A 26,686-nucleotide genomic window follows, 5' to 3' on the forward strand; every position below is an offset into this window, starting at 1 on the left:
AGTGTGTTTCACCCTCGTTGTTTAGGTAATTCTGAGGTGATTGATGGTTCTGTGAGCACCTGTCCTTTATAATTTTCCACATTGCCTTGATGGTTTTTATTCCAGTGACTTTGTCTTTCCTATCCTTAGGCTTAGGGGAAAAAAACTGGTTTCACTGGCAGTCTTTTTTTTGGGGGGGGGGGAGGGGGTTGATGCTTATTTTTTGGTGTTTTCCTGGCACTGTCATAGTTTGTGTGTGGGTGTGTAATGTCCCGCAGGTATCTACGCATTAATAATGATCTAGTAATATTAATAATATCTAGTAATTAGTAATATCTAGTAATAACATCGTCTTGGCCACTTCCACCAGGTCACATGGCTGGCAGGCCACTCCCACAAAGGAGGCCATGCCCACAGAGTAGGTTCGAATAATTTTTGAAACCCACCCCTGGTTTACTATATCTCTTGAACGGACCCAGTGGACTATTTTTCTTGTCAGACAGATTATTTTTTATAGTATCTCTGATCCTTTTTATTTGCAACCCATCCAGAGTCTTCAAGACCTTAGGTGGCCTCTAAGTCTGGAAATGAATAGCAATAAAATCTAGAAATAATTTACATTTATCATCGCCCCCTTAATTTCACTAGTGTGATATTATTAGATATGAGGCAAAGAAATATGTTTTCTCTCTCGTAGCTACCAAAATCTTTTCTGCATTTCACATATATATGAATAAATAGTAAGATTATATGTATTTGTCTTACAAACATTGTCTACCAATTAGTCCCCGTTCCCTCATCCCCCCCTTCCACCCGCTGGTCCCACTGCCTGCTGTTTGAGATTATCTGAGGAGGTTTCCCTTTATTAGTTCATCTCCCAACTTAGGGGTGAGACTCCTTTTAGCTATGAATTTTTTGTAATGTATGCTTTATCAAGTTGAGAGTGTGGGTGTCCACAGTGTACTAAAAATGTCAAGAGAATAGCTACAGTTTAAAAAGTGGGTGGAGCTTCAACTGCACAATGGTGGCCACCATCTTGCTTTTTGGACCATACTTATCTGTTTGAAGGTTTTAACTTGTCTTTTAAAAAGGCAAGGAACAGAGTTTTAAAAAAACAAATTAATTCATTTCCATTAGTTTTAATATGTTTGATTTTACTTTTTGGTTTTTTTCATTTTACTGTATATTGTAGCTATCCCAGTTGTCAGTGTTTCAATCAATTTAACAAATGTTCAGTGAGCGTTTATGTATGAATACACACAATTAACTATGGCTTAGGCCATAGTTCAAATAACGTCATTCAAATGACTGTTACTGTGCTGCAAACGGTCCTAATGCATGTATGCTTGTTTAAAGCTTTTTCTTCTGCAGGCATTTGTATTTCCTCTGTGAACATCTTCAGGAAAAGCTTATCTCTTGAATAGGTCAGCAGGGTGTCTCCAGTGCTGATCAGTCCCAATTTTTGTATTCCTAAATAATCCCCTGGAGAATTACTCCATGTAAATATGACAAAATATCCTCAAAATAACATATGTAAATGAGTAATATACACTATGTTTTTATATAGGTCTGAAGCACAAAAACAAGTGTCCCTTTAGCCGAAGGGAAAATGCATAATTATTTTGTGGTACCAAACAGGACAACCAGTTTCTTTCATATTCAAGGCAGGTGAAGTAAGAAAGTTGTTGATTATTAAACATACTGACAAAGACAAAACTATTACTTTACATACAGTTTTAGCATTAAATTTTATGCAAATCTGGAAGAATAGTTGTGATTTAAAATACCTCCATATAGAAAGAGGTTCCACCACAAAACCGCGCTCGACTAAACCGCGCTCGACTAAACCGCGTCGCTGACGTCATCAAAAGGGCGACAACAGCGCGGAGACAGAAGCACGCTGTAAACCCTAAACCTAAAATTAACCCCTAAACCTAAACCTAACCCCCTAAACCTAACCCTAAACCTAACCCTAAACCTAACCCTTAACCTAACCCTAAACCTAACCCTTAACCTAACCCTAAACCTAATCCTAACCCTTAACCTAACCCTAAACCTAACCCTTACCTTAAGTTGAATCGGCTTGCTTTCAAAGCGCTATTTAAAGCGCCCTTCTTTCTCCACGCTGGCTGTTGTCGCCCTGTTGATGACATCAGCGACGCGGTTTAATCGGGCACGGCTTAGTCAAGCACGATAGAAAGAACCCCCCCCCAAATAAAATCTACCAAACTTCTTAAATCAAAACCTGGAATTTAAGAAATTATGTAAGGAAACTAAGGTCAAAGATAGTGCATGAGAAATACCTGGTGACACTGCAAACATTCAGTTTTACTCTGTTTGGAAAACAAGTTTGGTCCAGATTATAATGGCCAGCTATGTTATAAATCAACTGCTGTTTCCTGAAATAATTATTCTCTAGCTGGGAACCTGAAAAGATTATGTACACGTCTGTATATGTAATTTAGGATTCAGCAGGAGATAGATCAAACCTAACCTAGTTCATTTCTAACTTACAGACCCGACTACGTCAGTTGTTGTTGTGATGAGCAAGTTTGGTCTATTGCCTCAATTTAGCTTGCAAATATTTTTATACCTGCTATCTCATACCAATATCATAGATCGTCTCAGGACTTCAGGAGTGTTTGTGGCGCAGTGGTTAGGGTGCAGTACTGCAGGCCACTTCAGCTGAGTGTTATCTGCAGTTCAGCGGTTCTAATCTCACCGGCTCAAGGTTGACTCAGCCTTCCATCCTTCTGAGGTGGATGAAATGAGGACCCAGACTGTGGGGGCGATAAGCTGACTCTGTAAACCGCTTAGAGAGGGCTGAAAGCCCTATGAAGCGGTATATAAGTCTAACTGCTATTGCTATTGCTAACGTTTTATACATGTGTGATGATTTGTGAGGAGAGAATGAATTTCCTAACAGACTACAGATCTCTTACCTATTTGCAGTTTAAAGCACTTTCTAAGAACTCTCATAATTGTATCTCCAATCCACAATAAATTTCCCCAATGGAAGAAGCTTCTTGGATGAGAAGCTAAATGTTTCAAAGAAAAAAAAAAGTCCAGTTACTTTTGAAACCTTTGGGTTTCCCTGACATTATTTAAATGATTTTGTACTTTCAATTAATGTTGGTTCGTTTCCTCAGCAGCTGAATTTGTGTATTGTGTTTGCCTCTGTGCTTAAAGTTCCACCTAATTCTAAAGAGTACAGAAATGAGTTGTTTGGTGAATATAAATGCAAGTGAACATATGGCAAGTGATGGCATTAATCAATGTGAAACCACTGACGTGAATATAAAAGGTTAATTCAATTTTTGAGGCCACATGAAGGAATACAATTTCATTGGCCAGAAGATATTGACTGTTGGCTATAATAGAATTTTGACAAGGATAAATGTAAAATCAAATCAAAAGAACAGCTAGAGATAGAAGAATATACATGTCAATTGTTTTCTTATGTACAGTAATTAGAAAGATTTAAAGTCGATAAAAGAACTTTTGGTTTTGAACATTATAAGACTGAATTTGGAAGAGAAATGTATACAAACAACGAACACATTACTGACAAAACGTACAAACTTCTATTAAACTTTGAAACAGAAAAAGGACAAATGAAAGAAGGTATGATAAAATGGGCTAAACCAGATATGCCCAACCCGTGGCCTGCATATGGTAATGTGTTGCATGTGGCAGCTAGTAATGCAGCACCACAAGAAAATTAAAAAAAAATATTTAAAAAATAAAGGAAGTTTGTTATTTATACACATTAACTAGATTGTATATTTTATTTACAACCCAAGACAATTCATTCAATCCGGCCCAGGCAAGTCAAATGGTTGGACAACTATGGGCTAAACATTTAGGTTGCAAATAGAACAATGGGAGAATATGTGGCTTAAAGATAATTTTTATAAAATGATGTATCGTTGATAAATGATACTGGAGAAAATGTATAGAATGTATAAAGGTACTATGAATTTATGCTGGAAATGAAAATATAAGAAGAGATGTTTTATCATTCAGTGCAAAAAAACTAGAAACTTTTAGACAATATATGTATTAAATACAGAAGATTGTAAAGATTGGACTTACTTGGACTTAATCTTCATAAATGTCAACGTCCACAAGGCAGTGACCGTTGCATTGTGAAGGCCAAAGGCAGAACGTCACGGATTACAGAGTTGTTTATCCGTGTGTTGTCCTGCCATTGGATTCTCAGCTGGTTTCCGTGACCCGTCAAAACCGCGGAGGACAAAATCGCGCTCGACGAAAGCGCGCATTTGACATCATCACAGCGCGACGAAAAAAATTAAATTAAAATTAAAATTAAAGCAAGCCGATTCACATAAAGGTAAGGGTTAGGGTTAGGGTTAGAGCGTTAGGGTTACGTTTAGCGTTAGGTTAAGGGTTAGCGTTAGGTTTAGCGTTAGGTTAAGGGTTACGTTTAGGGTTAGATTTAGGGTTAGGTTAAGGGTTAGGTTTAGGGTTAGGTTTGGGGGGGTTAGGGTAAGGTTTTCGCTTTATTTTTACATTTTTCGATCACAGCGCGATGTTTTCGTCGCGCTGTGATGACGTCAAATGCGCGCTTTCGTCGAGCGCAATTTTGTCCTCCGCGGTTTTGTGGCAGAACCGAAGGTTTCACGGTTCCGTCGCCACGGGAACCAACACTCCCCATTTATCCGGGCTTGTGACCAGCTATGGTTTCCCATAGGCTGGGTATTGTAAAGATTAATATGCAATTGAATTGAATTTTTCTTTTAGGACCAATTGATTAATATCTGGAGAAAAACATGGGAGTCTTTTTTTATATATGACAACTGCAGCAAGATTATTATATTCACAAAGGTGGAAAGAGTCAATTTTACCCACAATGGAGGAATGGATGGTGAAAATGATGAAACTTGCTGAGGTGGCCAAAATTGACAACTTTAATTAGAGACAAAATATTGTCTAAGTTTAATGTTGACTAAAAACTCCTGACTTTTTGTGTGAAACAAAAAAATGAAATATGGTTTTCATAATTAGAAAAAAAATATAGAAAATGTAAGTAAGATGTTAATATACATTTATAACTTTTGTAAAAGAAAATAATAAAATCATTTTTATATTTTATTTCTTTTTCTGCATTTTTGTCTTTATCTTTTTCTCTTCCTTTATTCTAAACATCACTTCTTGTTAATTTTTATCTTTCCTTAAAATTTTTAATAAAGAAAGATATGTAGCGATATATATTGTTTTTGGCAATTTAAGCAAGAATAGAAATATAGCTTTTGGTAATAAAAGCAAGAATCAATTTAATGTAGCAGCATGTACCTTAAACACATAAGAGATATATTGGGCAAGCAATATTCAGACATGACCATCCACATATCTCTAATGAAATAGGTGAAATGTCTAACTGAATATGAACTATTAGATTTAACAATTTATTCTGCATTGCAGGAATCCGTAATTCCCCAAGGGGGGGGGGAAACTAATGGACTTCCTTTAGTTAAAAGTTTTCTTAAAATATGGTAGAATTGTTCAAGTGAACAAACACATAAAGATATATGTTATTTTCAAATATAATTCCATTATTTTTTATTCAAAAATGATTTGGTACTTTGTATTGAAAGAAATCTATTCTGATGATGCTATAATTATTTAGGATTATTCACATCCCTTTTTTGTCGGGAACTCAATGCAATGATTGTGGTACTAAGAATATGCAATTTTTTTGTTCTTTGCCTAAGTCAAACAAGTAGCTATGATTTTGATTAAATGTGCTAAGCAGTGCTTTACATACCACTTTGAATTTGCAATTTGCTGACTACTTAGAAGAGTATGCTTAATATTTTTATATAAAATAGCTGAAAACTCTTTGGACTTTTACAGATGTCATCTCCAGAGGTAAATGTCAACATAAAAAATATATGCTGCAACCATTGCCTAGTTTAATGTTAAACCTGAATCCAGTAATTAAGCCAATATCCTTGGATGTCATATGATTTAAAGTTGATTTGGGATAATTTTTCCTACTTTTGTCTTCAATAAGACTATTGTTAAAAATTAAATATTGTGACACATGAGTTGTCTCTTAAATAAAGTAGCAACAAAGGAAAACCAAAGGAAGGAAAGAAAACACCTGACAAAATCTCTGCCATACACCCAACATTTTCCAAGCAGCAGCTATTCTTGCTATTTGAATAACGATGGAAATCCAGCATATGGAAGCAATGTGCATTTCTATTTATGGAATTCTGCATTGCAAATCAATGATTATACCGATTATATCCTGCTTCTTTACCCCAATCTCTTGGCATACTATCAGTACCCAATGAATCTTGTTGCACTTGACACAGCATAAATAAGTAATAAGTAAATAAGTAAATCAACAATGATCTCAGTACAAAAGTTTAAGAAATATTCATTTGTTTTATCACAACTAAATTTTTTTGTGGGAAAGAGTTCTAGATTTTTGATTCCCCTTTTCTGTACATTTATGTCTAGTCCTATGTTAGGCACAATTTTTAGAGGCTGTCTGGATAAGTTGCTGTTGTCTTCTTTGTAAAGCATTTTTTCAGAAGTGATTTGCCATCGTCTCCTAGGGCTGAAAAAATGACTGGCCCGAAATCTCCCAATTGGCTTTGTGCCTAACATAGGAATATAATTTACTATCTCCCAATTTCTAGTCTGATGCCTTAACCACTACACTATACTGGATCTTTCTCTGTGTTTATAACATTTCATAAATATCTTCTCATTGTAACAAACAACTAATTCAAGAAACCAAAATAACAAATTATTAAACTAATATAGAGTGAATTCAAGTATTTATTGAAATAAAGAGAGTAATATCACAAAATACTCTGTGTCATAATTGATATTGCCTTCTTAGTTATAAAACTGCATAGACTTTCCTGGATAAGGGGGTAGAGGACTGTAATATCAATGACATGTATGAATCAAGACATGAAAAAGATAAGCTGTAGTTGCTACAAGGTGTTTCCATTGACTTCTTTTCATCCACCACCACCCACGTTCTTTTTCTAGACCTTATATTTTCCAAAGTGAAAGTAAACCACTATTAAAAGACAGAGCTATGAAGAAGCCACAAAAAGCAGAATATTTCATGCAGAAAATATGTCATATTCAAATTTAACTGCAATTACACCGATCTATTAGAGTAGTTTCAAAGGATTGACAACTCTCTTTATTTTGTTCTAAGATTATGATTCAAAAGAATCAAACTGTATCTATACACAAAAATATACAGGCAGACAAAATCTTTAAAAAAAAAAAAGATTTACAAAGGGAAACTCACTGCCAAAAAGAGAAAATCAGCAGTTGGAAACCACTTGGTTAAAAACAAAAGGAACTTATCCATGAGAGATTAGCTCTTATCTACTCATGCAAATGCCTTCAAATAATCATATCTTACAAAGATGGCCTAAAGCATGTATAAATGTATGAATCAAGATCAATGTATAGGTTCAGATATAAAGTGTTCAATCGGTACCTGTATGCAAGGCACTTTTACTTGAGCATGTGATAGTATGAGTGTGTGTGTGTGTGTGTGTGTGTGTGTGTGTGTGTGTGTAAATATGCTTCTCTAATCCTCTGCAAGGGTATTTTTTTTCTCTGCCTGGATATGCTTTAAATATTCTGCTCATGTCCAGGGAACAGCAGCAGTTAGTGGGGATGGGGAGTTGTGTACCTAGCAAGAGCATGCTGTGCTATAGGCCCAAATAAATGTGTTTTCAAGTCACCCTCCAAGCTGATGAAAGGTGACAAGATAAGAAAGGCAGCAGGCACTGCCAAAAGAAAAACAAAAATCTGTTCAATTTATATAAAACACCCAAACATAATGTAAGCAAACAGTAAGTGTCCCTTTATGTTTTTTATTCAAAATCTACAAGAATGCTTTTCATTCTCGGTATCAAATTATGTCTTAGATTGCATATGTAAAAGAACAAAAATGCAAAATATTCTGCTTAAAATAAAAATTTATTATAATACAAAGCGTATTGGCTCAAAGTACATAAATAACATACAATTTAAATGAAAAATGGGAACACGTAACAAATATTTAAACTCAGAAGAAAAAAAATAATAGAAAGATGATCAAACAAGTTTAAATACATTGTATTTTTAATGAAATATTAAGTATGTCATAGGGTAGAATGGAGAATACAAGACAAATGTTTGAATACGAAGAACTGATACTGCTATGAACACAAATGCATTAAGCTGTACTAATAACAGAATAAACACAATAATATTCTGTCAATTTTTGAGGTCTTGCCCTTAATGTTGATTTCTCCTGGAATGTAGTAATTTCTCTGGTGGATATAATTCAGAAGATTTTAAGTTGAAAGATGTAGATTGTTTCAAATCTGAACTCCTCTGAATTCAAAACACCCCATATCAAATTTGAAACAGACTTTTTACTAGCTTAGGAAGTCTTTCAAGCTTAAAATGGAGTACTTTAATTTTAAACTCAGACAGGTTTTCTCATTTCAAGAAAAACAGTACTTATTTCTTATCACCATTCCCACTTTTAGCCAAGTCACTACATAAGCACTATGAGGACAGAATTTTAGTAACATCAAATGGCCAAAATCATTTGCCCATCTTAGTCCAATATAATGTCCACATTTTATTAATTATTGTCTGTTTTCTCACTTTCTGATTTTGGCCTTGGACCATAAATAACATTTTGATAGTTTGATACTAACAATGCCCACCCACCCCCAATTACCATGCCTTTTAAAACAAGGATTCATAAATTATTTCACCACATCCAAAATACAAAAGCAACACATTAAAAGTCTTATGGGGGCAGCAATATGTCAGTATAAGCTTCATTCTGTTTAAAAGCAGTTTTCTAAAAATTACACTGAAGACACCACTCAAAACCAACCAATCAGATCAGTTTCATCTTTATCAATCTATCTGGATCACTTCCAATCCAATGACATGATAATCTGAACATTGCAGTCATTATAATATGGATACTTTTCTAAGAGCACGAGTTGTAGAGATTGATAAATCATAACTTCTTTAAATGTAACTTAGCACTGCAGTTTTGTTTCCTATATTCCTCAGTGCTTCAAGAGCACATTCTAGTGCTGGTATTGACCAAACTTTCCTCATGTAGATCAAATTTCCAGATGTCATAAATAGGCCACCACCCAGGATGAGAGAAGGAGTTTGCAAAATCTGGACAGGCTGGAGGACTGGGCTGAAATGAACAAAATACCCTTCAATAGTGAAAAATGTAAGTTATTATATTCGGGGAATAAAAATGCAGAGCACATATACACAATGGGAGATTCATGGCTTGGAAGAGCACTATCAAAAAGGGCTTAGGCATTGTAACTGAAAACAGGATGAACATGAGAAAACAGTGTGAGACAGTTGTTACAACGGCCAAGGTAGGTCTGGGTACTTTAGAAGAAGCATTGTACTCAAAGCACATGGCATCCTTATTCTCCTCTACTCTGCAATGGTACGAACCCAATCTGACTACTGTGTACAAATCTGGACATCATATTTCCAGGATACTGAGAGGTTCAAATATATTAAGAGGAGAACAACAAAAGTAACAATGCAAGGAATGGAGGACATTCCTATTAGGGCAGCCTCAAGAAAGAGTACTCTAGATCAGGGGTCTCCAACCTTAGCAATTTTAAGACTTGTGGACTTCAACTCCCAGAATTCTTCAGCCAGCTTTGCTTTTGGGAGTTGAAGTCCACAAGTCCTAAAATTGCCAACGTTGGAGACCCCTGCTCTAGATTGCTTTAGGGAAGATGGTCCACTGCCACAAAAATCAGGGCTAGGTAGAAGTTGCACTTCCAACTGTTATTTAAATGTAAGGGGAAAATTCCTGAAAATAGAATTTGTACAATAATGGAATGATCTGCTTATGAAGGTTCTGAGCTCTTAGTCAGACAGCCCTCTCTCAAGGATCTTGGAATTGTACACTGCAAGACCTGGACTACGGGATCTTTCTCCCCTTCCAAATCTATCATGCTATGAATAGAGAAACTTTGCTGCATCCAAGTTACTGGTTTACAATTCCCCCAACAAAGGCAGCATTATCCATTGTAAGGGATGTTGAAGTTATAATTCAGCAACACCTAAAGGGTTCACAGATTCCCCACTCCTGGCTTAGAACACGCTAATATTATTTTCCTTCCTAAAAATTTTCTGAGATATTTAGTAGTCTAAATAAGGAAAATACCATAACCATGCTGATTTTTTTTTAAAGCCAGTAATTAATACTGAGCTTGAGCACAAGTTTTCATTTGCAGAAGAAAATATTGTTGACTAAAAACCTTGTCAGTAAATATAGAAAGAACCTGACATGAGAATAGATAACACTTATTATATGAGTATATAGAATATTTACTCATATCAAGACTGTTGGTCCGTATAACACAGCATTATCTATATTGAGTGTTACTTGTTTTCTAAACAAATGATATCCAGTATGATCTAGTGGTTAAGGCACCAGGGTGGAAAACAGAAGACTATGAGTGCTAATCCTGGTTTAGGCATGAAAACATAAGGCTGTATGAATTTGAGCCATTCATTCTCTCTCAGTCCACATTAGGATCAAGTGACAAGCCAGTTGGTCAACTCTGTCATGACCAAATGCATCAATATTCAGTTGATGCAAAAGAAAAAAAAGGGGGGGGGAATCAATCCCTGCATTTGTGGAAAAATGCTAGGAAGTGGGGGAAGAAAATCTCTTTTCTAGCCTACCGCATTTATGATTCTTCTCTCAAATTGTGCTGAAATTAAAGTTTGACCCAGTAATTTATATTTTGCTTGGTTGACAGAGGAAACATATCCTACAACAGCACAATACGCTTCCAACACAGAAGCAACTGTATTAAAATTCTGCCCCATGAAGAGATGGATAGCATATAAACGTAATAAATAAATGGAGGTTTTTGGCAGTGGATCCTGAGCATATCTGTACCTCATCTATAGTTGGGTGCTAATTTTCTAGGGTTGCAGGCTACTGAAATTACACATGACTGAGTAGGGTAAACTAGCCTTTGTAGCTGATTTTTGATGCAAAAACAAATCAAACAATCATTATTTTCAGAAGCTGAAGGCTCAATAAAAGTACGTTTTTCTAACACACTACTAGATTTAGTAGAAATAGTTTAATATGTATAAAATATTATATTAATATAAGTTTTTAGCTTAGAAAAGTAAAAATAAAGAGAGTATAAAAATCAATGAAATAAAAATTTATTTCTTCCTTTTTATAATATCAGAAACCAAGATCACCAATCACACAAGGAATTGATTCCTCACAGAGCAGAGCAGTTGTATTATGGGATTTATTTCTTAAGATATAGGGATGGTCATAAACTTATGTTTTTAAAAATGAATGAGAAACATTCATGAAGAATGAGGCTATCAGCTGGATGCTAGTCCTAATTGCTATACACTACCTTTTATATCAGAAGTAGAATGACTTACAATATCAACTGCTAGTGAAAAATAGCAAAAGAATGCTAAGTGGCCATTGAAAAAACAGAATCCTAGAATTAGAATTTTTGTCTAATCCAACATGACTTTCTTACCTTATAACAAAATGCTGATATTTTTACACAAGCTTAATAAGTTTACAAATATGCTTTATATAAAAATTATTTTTGCTAGTGTTGCAAAGCAGCACATGAACACTTAACTTCATTTACAGTCGGTTACACTGAAATTAACTGAATTTAATTGGAATAAATGGGATCAAGTTTTTACACTGTTCATGAAAAAGATGAAAGGTAATTTTTAGAATTATTAACAATAAAAAGAAATATCTACTTATGATCCAGGACTTAAATATTCCTATATCTTTGGTTGTCATGTTCTTGGTTAACAATTATGCTATTTGCATTTTGATTGCATTGCAAGATTTCTCACTTTTACAGCACCCCTTTAAATTCCCATTTTACAATTCATTCCTTAAGTATGACACAGGTTTAAATAGCAGACATTCAGTTTTGTTTCAAATTGTAAAAAAAAATATATTAAAGCAATTAGTATAAAATTATTGGTATACCAGTTTGGGGTAACTCAAGCATATTTACAACTGACCGAAGTCAAAATAATAAATCTAATATCTCGACAAACCAGAGTGTAATCTAGACAAACTGGAGTGTGTTTAAAAATGAAATCAAACTCTCTGAAACTAGAGCCCAGTGCACTAGTTTTGTTCTCCCAGGCCTTCCATTCTATACACTACAGTTGTGGAGATGTCCTCATTTGATTCGGGTGACACTTTTTTCCACACAGTCTCTTTTAATGCAAGTTCGTGCTGAAGACTCTCATAGTCCAGTGGTCCAAAGGAATGCTAATTGTTTAAGCAACATATAGTTTGCATTAAATTATCAATGAAATAAAACATTCTAGCATTATTTTTATTTATCAATTAGCAGTTGCTGGCTCTCAGAGATCTCTCTCAACCTGACATTATTATGCCACACATTTTTTAATTTCAAACTACAGTAAATAATTTATTTAATTTGGTGAAAGGGAAGAAATACTTCTTTAACCCAATTCATTCATAACAGGATGCTGATTGTATTAATTAGCCATATAGCAACTTTCATGTTAGTAGAATTCCTGAGTTGCTAATAGCACTCCTACAATCCAGCTTTTCCCAATTTAATTCAAGTTGGACAATTCAGCCTTCCCTCTATCTTAGACAAATATAGTTTTCAAACTACTATGGCAATAATTATTTATGCCAAAGCTTTATCAAAAATGTTAGAGAAATGAGTAAAAGACTGAAACATGTTAATGGTACAAGGCCAAAATTCTAAGTTTCAATCTTTTTTCCATCCCAAACTCGATCCAAAGCAAAACATAAAATTTGTCTGTGAACTTACACATTCTATAGTGCAAATGGAAATCCAAAGTCTAAATAATGACTACTGCTGGTATTTCGAATGGTATTAATGCCATTCAAAAATACAGATTTCTTCCCAATGAGGATCAGAGCCATGGTCAGACCAGTAAGCTGACTGACATGTTTGAAAGTTAATACAAAGCTCTGTATCTCAGGCAGTACACTTTTTAAAAAAATGTTGACCAAGAAGCCTTTCAGCAACAAGCAAGAGATTACCCACTGCTACTCTGAGAGTCAAGACCAGTACTGGAGATATTTTCTCACTAATATGTGGATCAAACGTGTTACCAAAATAAAAGTAATCTGTATTAAATATACATTTTTATTTTTCGTCTAAGATCAAAATCTGTAATAAAAATTTTGTCCCAAAATTTTTATGAAGTGAAAATGTACCGCTGAATATGCTAGCTTTGCGTCATCGCATTTAATCCAGAATGATTTTAAATCCATCTAGTAAGGATACATGGACTGTTCTCAGATTTGTTTGAGGATACTTTAAATATATTACGTTCAGGTATGTTATATAATGCCAATTATTTCACTAAGCTAAAGTTTCAGTCAAATGTTAAATTATTACTAGACAGGTAGTCTTCATCTTACATCTGAAGTTATGGCAGATCTCCCCAGATTCTACTTATAACAAGGTTTCAAAGTTGCAACAGAATTGCATTTTGGCTGTTTGGCAACTGGCCCACATTCATGGCCATTGGCCAGGGTCCTGCAGTCACATGACCACAATTTCTGATTTTTGCCAGAAACTAACATTTACTTCCAGTTTCCAAGGGGAAAAAAGCACATTGGGTACAATGGATTCACTTAACAGCTGCAGCATCTGCTTAATGGCCACGGCATTTACTTAACAACAACGAAAAAGGTTGTAAAATTGGGTGCAGTCACACGATAGGTTCCTTAATGACTGGCATGACTTACAACCATAATTCTGGCTCAATCATGGTTTGTAAGTTGAGGACTACCAGTAAGTAAACAAACCAGTAAAAGCCAGTGAATAATGTAATATAGTTTAGCGCTTAGTATTTAGTAGTTAGTTCTAGATATGCCAAATATGGTCTGAATTGTATCTGAACACACACAACTCAGAGTATTGATATAATACATGTCATTGACCAATCCTGTTTGGACGTTGCTATGCATAATGTACATGTTACACATTACTTTTATAAAATACTTTCAACTTACTCGTTGATCACCACCTTCCCTCCGAGGATCAAGCTTCTTTGCAAAATGCCTCAGGTTATCATAATTATGAAAGTTGCACAAAGAAACCAGTTCCTGCAATAATAAAAACATCACTATGTTATATTTATATTCATGTCCACTATCAAGAGCCGTGGTGGTGCAGTGGTTAGAATGCAGTACTGCAGGCTACTTCTGCTGACTGCCGGCTGCCTGCAATTTGGCAATTCAATTCTCACTGGCTCAAGATTGACTCAGCCTTCCAAGCTCAGTAAAATGAGGACCCAGATTGTTGGGGCAATATTCTGACTCTGTAAACTGCTTAGAGAGGACTGTAAAGCACTGGGAAGCGGTATATAAGTCTAAATGCTATTGTTCTGCTATTGCTATCATAATTTACAACTGACTGTTTCATTCAGCTACACTCTGATATTACTGATTACACATAACTCTAAGTAAAGTCCTTTGTCAAGATGACTACTAAGTATCTTATAAATTTAGGGGGACCAAAAAGAAAAAGAAAATGGCAATCAGGATTGAAAAGAAATGCATGCATTTTGTCAACATTTCTTCCACTTTCAAAATGCACCTACTTTTTATCTTTGCTTAGTGTGTAGCTTGTTGGGATGTGTAATTATCCATCCTTTTGCTTTAAAAATCTTCCATCTTTATCTGCTTTGATTCTAACAATGAACACATAAGCATTTCTGCTCAAGAAAAACGCAAACCTCCCTACCTTCACTGAGATAGGTGTAAATGTTAATGATCATTATACTTGTAGCTACAGACTAGTAACAATTTGAGTAAGGAGGCTTGCTCACATGACAAAAGTGAATCCCCTTAACGCTGTTGCCCATCTTGTCTAGCGGAGGTGACCAGCACATCATGCCCATAACGTTAGGAACAACCAAAAGAATGCCACCAGCAACTCCAGATTTTGCAGGAAGACCCACCTAAATGAACACACAATTAAAACCGTTAGTATATACTTATTAATACTTAGTTGGCATTCACTGAATATTCATATTATCTGTCAAGGTAACAATAGATTTTCAAAATGTATTAATTAGCGTACATTTACATCCCAGGGATTATTTAGGTGATATCTCAAAATACTTTTGTTTTTCTGGATTCATTTCTGTCATTTGAGTTCTAACTAGCCTATATGACAGGAAATGCCTTTTACAGCCCATGGTGAATTTGCTAATTGCTGTTAGCACTGGTTTTAATAAGAAGTTATTTCTTTCTTTTTTAAAAAAGAACAACTAAACATTTTTTATAACAGATCTCTCTAAACAAACACTTACATGGAAGGCAAACTGTCCCGAGAAGTCATACATGCCACATGAATGCATCAAACTTAGAGTGTTCCGAACTGCTTCAGGACTTAGGACTCTCTCACCAGTGATGGGGCAAAAGCCGCCATTGGCAAGGGTGGCTGCCATGACACTAGCAGATTCACAAGTCACTTCTATGGAGCACAGCTTAGGAAAAATGAAGAGAACAAGGAAACATTGATCAACCTATGCAAATAGAAGGCTATGTAATTAAATGGATGAAAGGACTACCTTACAAAAGGGAGCCTGAACCCATAAAGAGCCTATTACCCTATGAACAATACAGCATGTGAAGATAGACTGTTTCCAGATTAGGGAATTAAGGCCTATTTCAGTGAGCTTGAAGTGGGCATCTGATGTTAGCAACGTTTTTTCATAATAGTGATTATCATGGTACAAGATTAACTCATAAAACAGCTTCGTAAATTTTTTTTTAAAAAAAACTTGTCTTCTAATCAGTACAAGCTAATCAGTGAAGCTTGTATTGATAAAAGACTGATATTTTTAAAAGAAACATTAAAAAAACCTATGTATTCCTGTTTCTGCAGAGATGAATAGTACAAACAATAATGTGACAGAACCAGGACAATTTATATTATTTACTAGTGTGTAAAATTCAAAGCTACCATGTTTAACTTAATGAGTAGGGGGGGAAATATCATATTTTAATCAGAAACAACATTAATGATAAGAAAGTATGTTTTAGTTAACCTAACCAGTGTAAAAGTACTAAGGATATGATTAACAATTTCTTCTCTGAATAGTACTACAAAACTGGCTGCAAAACATATTACATTCTCACTACAAAAATATATAATTCTTAGGTCAGGGATTGCAATCAACTCTTAATTTGCATTAAGATCAGAGAATGAGAAATTCTGATTTATTAAAACATATTCAATTGGAAAATCATTTAGTTAACATACTTGGCCCAAACAAAAGATTGGATCCTCTGCTGTGAAAATATTTATATAAATAAAATTTTAACCTATATATTCTTCTCCAAGGATAACAAATATTCTAGAGATTAATTAGCTACCTGGAAATAGAAGTCCAATATGCCAACCATATCCGTTCCCTCTGGAAAACACTTCAAAATAATAGAATATTTTAGTACATCATGATACAGCAATAAAGGTTATCATATGTATACTAAAACTGATAAAGAAGATAACTACTGTGAATATAATGAGTAATGTTACAAGGATTTCAGTAATTATCTCTGTGAACCTAATGGGAATATCCATCTTTTGTTTCATGCATGCATATTAAAAAGAATCACCCACAGATTTTTCTTTGTAGATATATGACAAGTTGCTTGCTTGTAATTGTGATTTTTTTAAAGAGGTAATCTATTTACTGTATTTTTCAGAGTATAAGACACACCTTTTCCCTCAAAAGAGACTGAAAATCTGGGTGCGTCTTATACACTGAATACAGCATTTTTTGCCTTCCAAAATCCCGTCCCCTTCACCAAAATGGCCGTGCATAGCCTCTAGGAAGGTTTCAGAGAGCTCCTGGGAGCTGGGGAGGGCAGAAATGAGTGAAAAACAGCCTGGTTTTTTTTGCTCAATTTTAATCCCCCCCAGCCCCCAGAAGCACTCTATAAGCTTCCTAAAGGCTATCCATGCTCTCCCTTTTTTTCTTTTACAAAAAAACAGGCCAGTTTTCATGAAAAAATGGATGTTTTTGCTCCTTTTTGCCCCCCCAGAGCACTCTACAAGCCTCCTAAAGGGTATTCATGCCCGTTTTTTGAAAAAAAAACAGGCCCATTTTCACAAAAAAAGGGCCGTTTTGGGGGGTTTGCAGAGTGCAAAAACTTTTTTTTTTAGATTGCCTCTTCAAAACCTTGGTGCGTCTTATACTCTGGTGCGTCTTATACCCCAAAAAATGTGGTAGTTGTTTACTTAGATTTGCATTTGACTCAGGTTATGATTCCTGCCCTTTTCCTCATAGTCACCAAAACCAGGAAAGTTGGGTAGATTTGCCAGAGAATGCTGATACTTCTGAGATAGAATAGTGACTCAGGCTAAACTTTGGCTACAAGATCTCTCTTGAAGGAATATCCAAAACAAGAGATATTTGCTGAAGCAGAAAGGCACAATTTATGCCATCTGAAAAGGAAAGCTTACTCCCGCAGCACCAGCATTTATAAAGATGTTGCTAAATATCATAATGCTGAACATAGAGAACCTGCAACCAGGTGCAAAAACAACTCTATGCAGAAAGACTGGGAAAGACATTGTTTGAAAACAAACTGAAGGCTTCAGTGCAAGCCATGCTAAGTAACGTGATATGCAAGAAGTGATATACACTTTAAATGAGGCTTTGTACAGGTCCCATCAATCAATTTGTGTAAATCACAGAGACCAAAATGGAAGGATTACACTATCGCTGCATTTTTATTATATCAATATTGTATTTACCTTAACTGTAATTATGAAGAAATAAAATGTTATTTGTAGTTTGTTCAATTGACATTACATACATTTAAGGGAGGGGAGTAAATATAACTGAAAAGCATACCTTTTTCTCTTTCAGATAATAGCCTATTGCAAAGTTTCTGTCTCCACTCTCTCTTTCAGACTGGAATCTAAGGGAGAAAAGGAACAGAAATGGACATCAAAACACTAAATACTTACTAACAATGCAGTTGGTAGGATATATATATTTTTAATTGTTGTTAACTCTAGCAGTGTGTGTAGTTTGGGAAGGCACAAACTATTTGTGTGGAAATTACCTTAAAAAGAACAAATTACTGCTGTAGCATATTATAAGCCTCAATGCAAGACATTGCATTCACTATTCAGTATTAAACTACATAATTTTTGTAAATAGTTACAACTCAGTAATGGAACTAAAATATTGATAATATATCTGTTATAACTACTTGAGAATACAATATAAATCATTTAGATATTAAGAGAAACATAGGAATGCAATATAAGTCAGAAAGTTATCCATCATCACTCCAATAGACAGAAATTACACAGCAAATTCATACTGCTGTGTTATAAGCTGAACTGTTACAGAAAAGCATGCCTTGTGCTGCTTCTGGAAAAAGGTTTTGAGAGGAAGAAAGAACTTACTTTCTCTCTACAGAGAGCTGCGGTTGTTTATAGGGGGCAACAATGGTGAGGCAAAATTGATGTCTTCACCAAACTTGTAGAAGAGAAATAACCTCTCTTTCTCCTATATCCTCAACTCTTAGTGGAGGAAAGGAAGAAGATTTTTTTTCTTCCCCTTTCCCTTGGTTTTTGGAACAGACAGTGCCATAAGGTGAAGTACTTCTACAGAAATCCAGCATAAAGGAAAATATTTCTCCTATACCCAAAGTCCTAGTTGAAGGGAAAGCAGAGGAGTAAGGAGGAAAGTAGAGAAGGGAGAGAGAGAGAAAAGAAAGGGAAAATAAAGTGGTGTTGCAACAGGAAGGGATGGTAAACAAAGAAACCCAAACTGTATATGTATATTATAACCTATTAAATGAAATAATAAATGTATGAGAATGATAAATGTAAAGAAGAAGAATTATGTGAATGTATATTTAAAATGGTATGTAAGAGAATAAAAAAATAAAACTTTTCTGAGAGAAAAAAAGAAATCCAGCATAAAGGAAAATATTTTTCCTATACCCAAAGTCCTAGCTGAAGCAAAGATCTGACTAATAAAATAAAATGTTATGTACAACATTAATATTAACTATTGCTCATAGTATCAAAATTAATATAGGAAACATACTTACGTGGCATTACTGAAACCGACATATTCATTTCCAGCCATTTTATTCATGAACTGCATCACCTAAAGAAAGCATGATTATTTTTTCAAAATGTATCAAACAGCACTTTATAGTAAGTATTCAGTGCAAATAACCAAGTTAGATTTAGATATTAAGCAATGCTGTCATTTTATAAGAACAAATGTATTCCACAAGAAAGAAGGAAGAGATTTTCTGCTTTAATATAAATTACTATTTACTGCAATGTCTAAAATAAACTTATAGTTAGTTTAAATTAAAAATTAATATTTATTTATCTTAACTTCAGTTAAAATACTACATACATTTTCTGAGTTGAGACATTAGTCTAGTTGAAATTCAATGACATTCTGCGGTTAGTTTAAAACTGAAAAGCAAATGCTTCTAAATTTCACAGAAGAGAAAAAAAAAAACACCTGTAAAAATGAGTGAGGCTTGCCTCCAGTGATGCTACACTATAGTTTATAAATATTTTGTAAAATTACAGAAAATAAATTGTAACTATTAAAAGGTTTGCTTACATAGTCAAACTTCTCAGCATTATTTACTCCTTGCTGAAAGGAAAGAAGACATATTTACAAAGTTTATTAATACAAGGGAACTTTAATTATAGATTTATTTATTTTCATTGTTACTTAAATGCTATTATGTATTATTAGCCTAGTGTTTTATTTGTTAGTCTATATGCCTAGAGTTAGATTACTGAATTGTTATACAAAGCATTACAATACTTTAACATTGCTTGTTAAAAACATTACCAATGTACAACAGTAGAGCTGAACCTAATTTTATTTGAAATGTAATCAGTAAATCCATTAATTTTCCATGATTATTATTTTTTTGCTGAATTACAAGCTATTGTAATTAATACTGTTAATACTGCTTTGTGGAGGTAGCTTTTAAATGCTAGGTAGAACAATTTTAAATGCTAGGTAGAACTAATAAAAAGACAACTGCATTAAAATAAAGTTTGGGTATGACTAAATGTGCTGATAGAAGCAGCTGCATGTGCATGCTTCTCACTTTAAAAAAAACCCCTCCTATTAGTATCTTTATATTTCAGCCATCAGTGTTAACAAACTGGGATAACAAAAATGCTCATTTTTTTAGTTATCAAAACTCAACACTTAAGAGTAGAAAGAATATCACAAAATAATGAATATTTACTGACTCCCAGTTTGGTAGCACAGAGCCTGGTAGACTGCGAAACATAATGCTGCTCTTAAATTCAAAGGATTGTATTAAGAAAACATAACAAACTTATATTGCTATAATAAACGTGTAAAGTTTAAAACTGCGTGCACATAGGCATGCTTGTGTATTAATGAACCTTGACTGAAGCAAAGAGTCTGCATATAAAATATGCGGGGAGGGAGCAAGCCTTTAACACAAAGTGGGAAAGGGCTTAAATGAGGTCGGAGGATCAAAATCTTGTTATATTTGTACCTAGAAAAGGATACTTCTTCAAGTAAAAAATATACCCTAAAAAGCATGTGTAATTTCCATCCCCCTATATTTGGTATTTTAATTTCAGAAACGTTTAGGTTTCCAGATCCATTTTTTTTTTAAAAAAGTAATATGAAATCATAGCTAAAAGGTTCTATAGACTCATAGAGATGAGACTAAACAGGGCAGATGTGGGTTTTTTTTAATGAGATTAAGGTGACACTGCAAACAAACTTTGTTTATTATTGTATCAATATTCTGGCAGTTTTATCTGTATCCCTAATGTTTAAGCTGCTAGATATTTAAACATTTACTGGAATTACCATTTTTTAAAGCAGACAAATTCAAGTTTAAAGGCCCCATCTAAACAATCCATGAAACATTACTTTCACAATGTTAGTTTAAGGGGGTGGGGGAACCTTGAAGCCTGTATGTACCAGCATTCTACTCAATGAAATGTATAAAGCCAGCCTCATTTCCCATTCTAGTGGATTAGGACCTTGCAGACAATCCGTGAAGCCACAAGCACCAGCTCATCTAGTGATGTACAGTCATTCACGTATGATCACCAGCTGAAAGAATACCATACTATTGTGTCAACATCAATCAAATTAAAATGCTGCTACCTATAGAGTCAAAGGCTATTTCATATGCTAAAAGATTATGCAATGTGTTGAAAAGCATTAGAAAAACAAACTTTTTTAAAAAAAAGTGTAACTCCAAATCTGTTCAATGAAAAATAATTAAAAGAAGAAATTACCAACTTCATTGAACTGTTGCAGTTGTCAAAATATTCCATAGATCCTAATGCTGTAAAATATGTAACAACATTTAAACCACAAAAACCTTTTAAATGCACAGTGAATGTTGCTTGGGAAAGTTGGGAGGGGGTCGGCATTAGTTATGGGATGCTATACTGATCATTGTTGCATGGTTAAAACAATTAAACTGAAACAAGTTTTGCATTTCTCCCCTACATCTGACAAAAGGAGAAAGATGCTTAATGCAAGACAATAGTAACATCTCATTCTCTCCCCACCCCTAAAAAAACAACCCCAGAATAATAAAATTTTTGACACCATTAGCAGAATCAATAAACCAAGCAAGAGTCTGAGCATATAAGCAAAGCAAACTTATTTCAGCATTTATCATATTCAGAATTTTCTTGGCTTTAAGCTCCAGAGTATTTTGATACCCAAGAAAACAATATTTTTTACAATTCCATTAATACAAGTATAAATAAGCATATTTAAACATTTAAATACTGGATTTTTCCAATAACATCTAAAGTCCATGTTCCCAACAATGTCATTTCATTTGGTCATGACACATTTTTCTTTAAGAAAACATAAAAGTAAAGTCAGCATTAAAACAAGATACTAAATACTGCAATGGTTATTTTCCCACATCCTCGCTTTAACAATATAGAAAATATGTCTTCAGTTTGAAGATGGAAAGAACAAAAGCAACTTTTATTTTGGAAAGGCTACTTTTCCAATCTGTGGAGACTTACTTATAAACTTACAAGCAATTATTTTGTCTACAAACGTTCCATGCAATATTTAACTTCACAAACATAATATATACATATACACACTTACAATATAGTGTGCATGCTTGCATGTATATTTATGTGTATATGCACACTATTGTGTATATACAAAATAAAAGCCTTATAATACAGACTATTGTAAGACTGTAACCATCCAATGACACATCATGCATGCATATTTTATGTAATTATACTCATATTAATATTAAATAAGGAGTAGGGATCATATTTTATGTATACCAAAGTCTACCAGCATGCAATCGGAACTTAAAAATTATAAAATAATTGTATATGTTTCAATTTTAAGATAGTATAGAGACATACCAAATATCAAATTATGTTAAAATTTGTGCTTAGAACTGCTGATTTAAGCAGTTCATATGATTTATTTGTGTGGATTTTCTAAATTGTCAACTTATTTCTGAAGAGTTATTCAACGAATTAGTTTTATTATAGTAAAATAGTGTATATCCTATCCTATCAGTATTTTAAATACAACTCTAATAAAAAGTCATATTGGAGTTATATGGCAGTATTTCAGTATCAAAAGATTGTCACAAAGACAGTATATGTATTGGGAGTTTTCCACAAAAATGACACCAACATTTTATCATGTACTATATAAGGTGACCTATGTTCAGGATTTGGCTGGAACATTTAAAGGATAGAAATAAGCCTCAAATCCAATTAGAAAATGGTTTTGTAGCTATGGGCTACATTTCAGTAACACAGGACTACACTGTCTCATTTTTGTACTGTATTTCACCTTTAATACTGTTACCACTTTTTGTACATGCATTTAAAATTTGTGTGTCTAAATTTAGGTTGAGTATTACTTCAGCTATGTATCTATTTCCTGTTATTTCTAAATTATTATTTATGACTTGTTATATTAGAACCATGATGATTTGTTCAATGGAGCACTGCTTTAAAACCCTGTATCCTATTATATAATTTCTATCATTCCATTTGATTCAATTCTATACAGATGTGCTTACATCTATATAAAAAATAAAGGGCTGGACTGTAGAGTAAAGTAACAATACCTTTATTGGTTTATATATAACAATACCTTTATTGGTAATATATTTTAAAGGGATTTACTATATCAAATATTATTATTAACATAATTTTGAGACAAAAATTCTAAAAATGGCAAACCAACTTCCTTATTATCACAAGAAAGCTAAATAGACAAGAAAGCTAAATAGGTATATGGAGTCATCATATTTTATGAATTTAGTGAAAGTGCTGAAATTTTATTCTCTAATAGCATCATATATCCCATGATTTTTATATACTATGTCATATCATATTTGAATACCATGGCAGAACACTGCAAGAAATTGTTTTTATGCCACCATATTTCAGATACTTTGATTTAGTCATCAAGTTCTTCCACAATCTAACTTAGAAAGTGTTAAGTTTAACAACAGTGGTTTACATCCAACTGCTGGTTTTAAATACAGCATTTATGTTTAAAGCTAGTCAATATTTCACATTCATTTAAGCTGTATATATCTAGATATAACACAGTGAATTCACCGAGAGCACAAGTTGATTAGGGCATATACACGCAGTGTATAGCTTGGGATTCCACATATGAATTAAGAAGTGAACATCTTAAAATAATATTTTTTCAAACTCTGTTCCATAGTACTATATGGTTCCACGAAAACTTGATGGATTCTTTGAGAGACTAAGGGCATGAGCACAGTTAATCTTCTATCAATAGAGCTTTGCCTCTTGATCAGAGGTTCTGGATTATTTTTTTTAAAAAACAGCATGATTTTCTAAGATTTTGTCCATGTAGCAAAGGGTTAAACTATAATATATTACCTGATTTTTCCTGGCAAATAGCCCATATTCATAACCCCACATTTAAGTGTATTTGCTGCTTAAATGGTCATTCCACAATTTTATTAAAAATTCTCCTTTTGGATACCCCTGTTACCCTAAATGTAGCTAAATTTTGCTACCTCATATGCAAAATATGCAGATGACCAATTGATAAGCTCAGTTGATTTTGCAACTTGTTCTTTTTTATATGCAATCTGCTTTTTTTAACTATTGGATTTTATTTTATACTAATCTTTGATCACAAGAAAGATATTTTACAGGTTCCACAGACTGAAAAAAACTTAAACGCCCTGTTCAAAAATATAGGAAATTATATTCTGAGATGGTAGCAATGGGCATAACTATATGGCCATACCATAATTATATGCCAAGAAGCCAAAACTAAAAATATTAAATATTCTCAACTTTATTTATTTAGTAAGAGATAAAGAAAAAAACCCAATGATATGCCAAATATATCAGTACTCATTGTCATCTTTAAAGTCATTGATGGCTTGGGACCACATTATTCATGGGGCCATTTTTTCCCATTGTTTTTCAGCAGAATGGGCATATTCTGGTTACCATCGGTCAGCAAATGACAATTAGAGGGACCAGAAGATGAATCTTTTTTGCCATAGCACTTGCACTATGGAACAATCTCCCTTGCCATTATTGCATAGTGATCCAGATATTTAGACTGGCTATGGCATTTTTGCCTGCCTATTAAGGGATAGAGAAATGTTGTTTAATAATAATATTAAATGTATCATTGTAGGATGTATGTTATTCCAATTGACTGGTGGTGATTTTGTCAATGCCAACGGTATTATTATGATTGGTTGTTGCATAGTCAGCCAGATGATTAGATTGGATTTGGCATATTAATTTACCCCACCTTCTTATTTTATAACCTCAATATAGCTGCATCCATACATTAGACTAGATCTTACATTTCAGAGCTGGTTAATTTTTTATTTGCCATTGGCCGTGAGGAAGGGAGCAGCACAATTCTCGCTTATACTACAGCACATAGAAAAAGAGGCACTTTGTAGCTGCCTCAGCTACAATTCTAAACAGAAGCAATGCTTATTGGCGCCAATGGGACCTCCTCCACATGCCAATTGCAATTGGTATTTTGGGTCCAACTGCATTGGAAAAAGAAGGTTTCTGCTGTAGCCTTAATAAGAAGTTTAGTACCGCTATCCCAGTGATATCATTCCCCAGTTATATTATTCACCGAAAGACTGCCAGCCAGCTAGTTGGCAAGCTGCCAGAAAGAAATCTTAAACTCCATAATAGTAGCAAGAAACATGTAAGGGAGAAGATGTGTCTCTGCACGTAAACCCCTCTTTAACAGACAAGAAAAATGTTATAGAACAGTAGGGGTAACCTATGGCTCTCCAACTCCTATTAGCCTTGGTCGCTATGGAAGTTGATGAAAGCATAATCCAAAAATGAGAACCGTGCTCCAGAAAATAACTTATTCTTATTTTTATCTTTAGCAACACTATGGAATACAAATAAAAGAGCTATAGATAGGTGGGTATAATTTAGCTATTCACGTTTTAAGTCTTTGTATAACTATTTGGATTGCAATTCAAAATGAGTGGGATTAAACAGGCTTTGTTTTGCTATTTTAAAGTATCAGTTCATTGAAAAGGCTACCATTGAAGTAAAAAAATATGTTGCACTAATATGGTAAGAATTATTATCAAATATTTGTGCACACCTAAGAATTTCATCTGCACTTGTGACATGCACTTGCAAATCTGTCAATTAAGGGGATGTTCCAACTTTCGAGTAATAAGAACAGAACAAAATATGAAAAGCTGAAGATATAAATAATAGCAGAAGTTCCTGCTAAAAACATTAATACCTTTGGAGATTAGCCTAAAATTTATCCCCTGCTTGCAGAGGATGGGGGGAGGTCTTTGCTTTCTGGCACAGGTTCACCTCACCTAAATTTTGTTCGCATATATAAGCACAATTTCAGTGTGAGAGGAAATGGTTCTATATGCAGATGGCAATAAGTGAATTTTATACATACCCATTTTTTTAAACAAATAATTAACTTTAATTAGAAGGGTTTTGTTTTGTTCTGTCCTGGATCTAGACCTTTGTTTGGAATAAGGCTTTAGGGAGGGAGGGTCACATTAAAATGGACCTTAGGTTGATATAATGAGAAAACAGGATATTGCACAGAATTTATGTACGTGTGTGTATGTATACACATACACGGAGTCTACTCTTTCTTTTGGGAAGGATTGTTATAAATTCAGGATTGCCTTTCTTCCAGGTAAATTACTGAATTTCTACGATTTAATCTTCAATTGAAGATGCAAAATGCACATAAATGTTTATTTGACCAGTGCATGAGCACGACAGAAATGCTTTCAACTAATTAATTAAAAAGAGAAGATTTACAAAGGTGTTTCCTATGAAAATGGACAACTAGGTTCTATAACTTTGTGAGGCTGTTAAAATGTCGCACACATTACAGCACTTCAAAATATATTTAATTTATGAGAGTAAGATTTAAATCAACTTAAAGGAAAGATTAGAAACTTTAATTTTAATTTAATTTCTTGGAAATTTACTCTACTTTTATAAAATAGCTTCCCAGAAGATATAACACATAAATGTCTTACAATCACTATAAACAAATA

The 26,686-nt window shown here is 33.9% G+C and overlaps 1 protein-coding gene across 3 annotated transcripts in view; it reads right to left on the reverse strand.

Moving 5' to 3' along the window:
- Positions 1-26,686, reverse strand: part of GLS (glutaminase) — a 75,141-nt gene that overhangs the window by 23,557 nt on the left and 24,898 nt on the right. The window contains exons 8-15 of one of the 3 annotated variants that reach the window (XM_032217372.1): positions 19,702-19,734; positions 19,166-19,224; positions 17,950-18,016; positions 16,463-16,513; positions 15,394-15,570; positions 14,908-15,039; positions 14,090-14,182; positions 7,994-9,205 (exon numbers count right to left, since the gene is read on the reverse strand). In XM_032217372.1, the coding sequence (XP_032073263.1) occupies positions 9,074-9,205; positions 14,090-14,182; positions 14,908-15,039; positions 15,394-15,570; positions 16,463-16,513; positions 17,950-18,016; positions 19,166-19,224; positions 19,702-19,734 (744 nt within the window). In that variant the 3' untranslated portion in view covers positions 7,994-9,073. Of the gene's footprint in view, positions 1-7,993; positions 12,335-14,089; positions 14,183-14,907; positions 15,040-15,393; positions 15,571-16,462; positions 16,514-17,949; positions 18,017-19,165; positions 19,225-19,701; positions 19,735-26,686 lie in introns of those variants that run through there. The other 2 variants (XM_032217364.1, XM_032217358.1) reach the window with 2 other exon arrangements.

The sequence above is a fragment of the Thamnophis elegans genome, chromosome 1, assembly GCF_009769535.1.
Source record: "Thamnophis elegans isolate rThaEle1 chromosome 1, rThaEle1.pri, whole genome shotgun sequence".
NCBI classification, from domain to species: domain Eukaryota; kingdom Metazoa; phylum Chordata; class Lepidosauria; order Squamata; family Colubridae; genus Thamnophis; species Thamnophis elegans.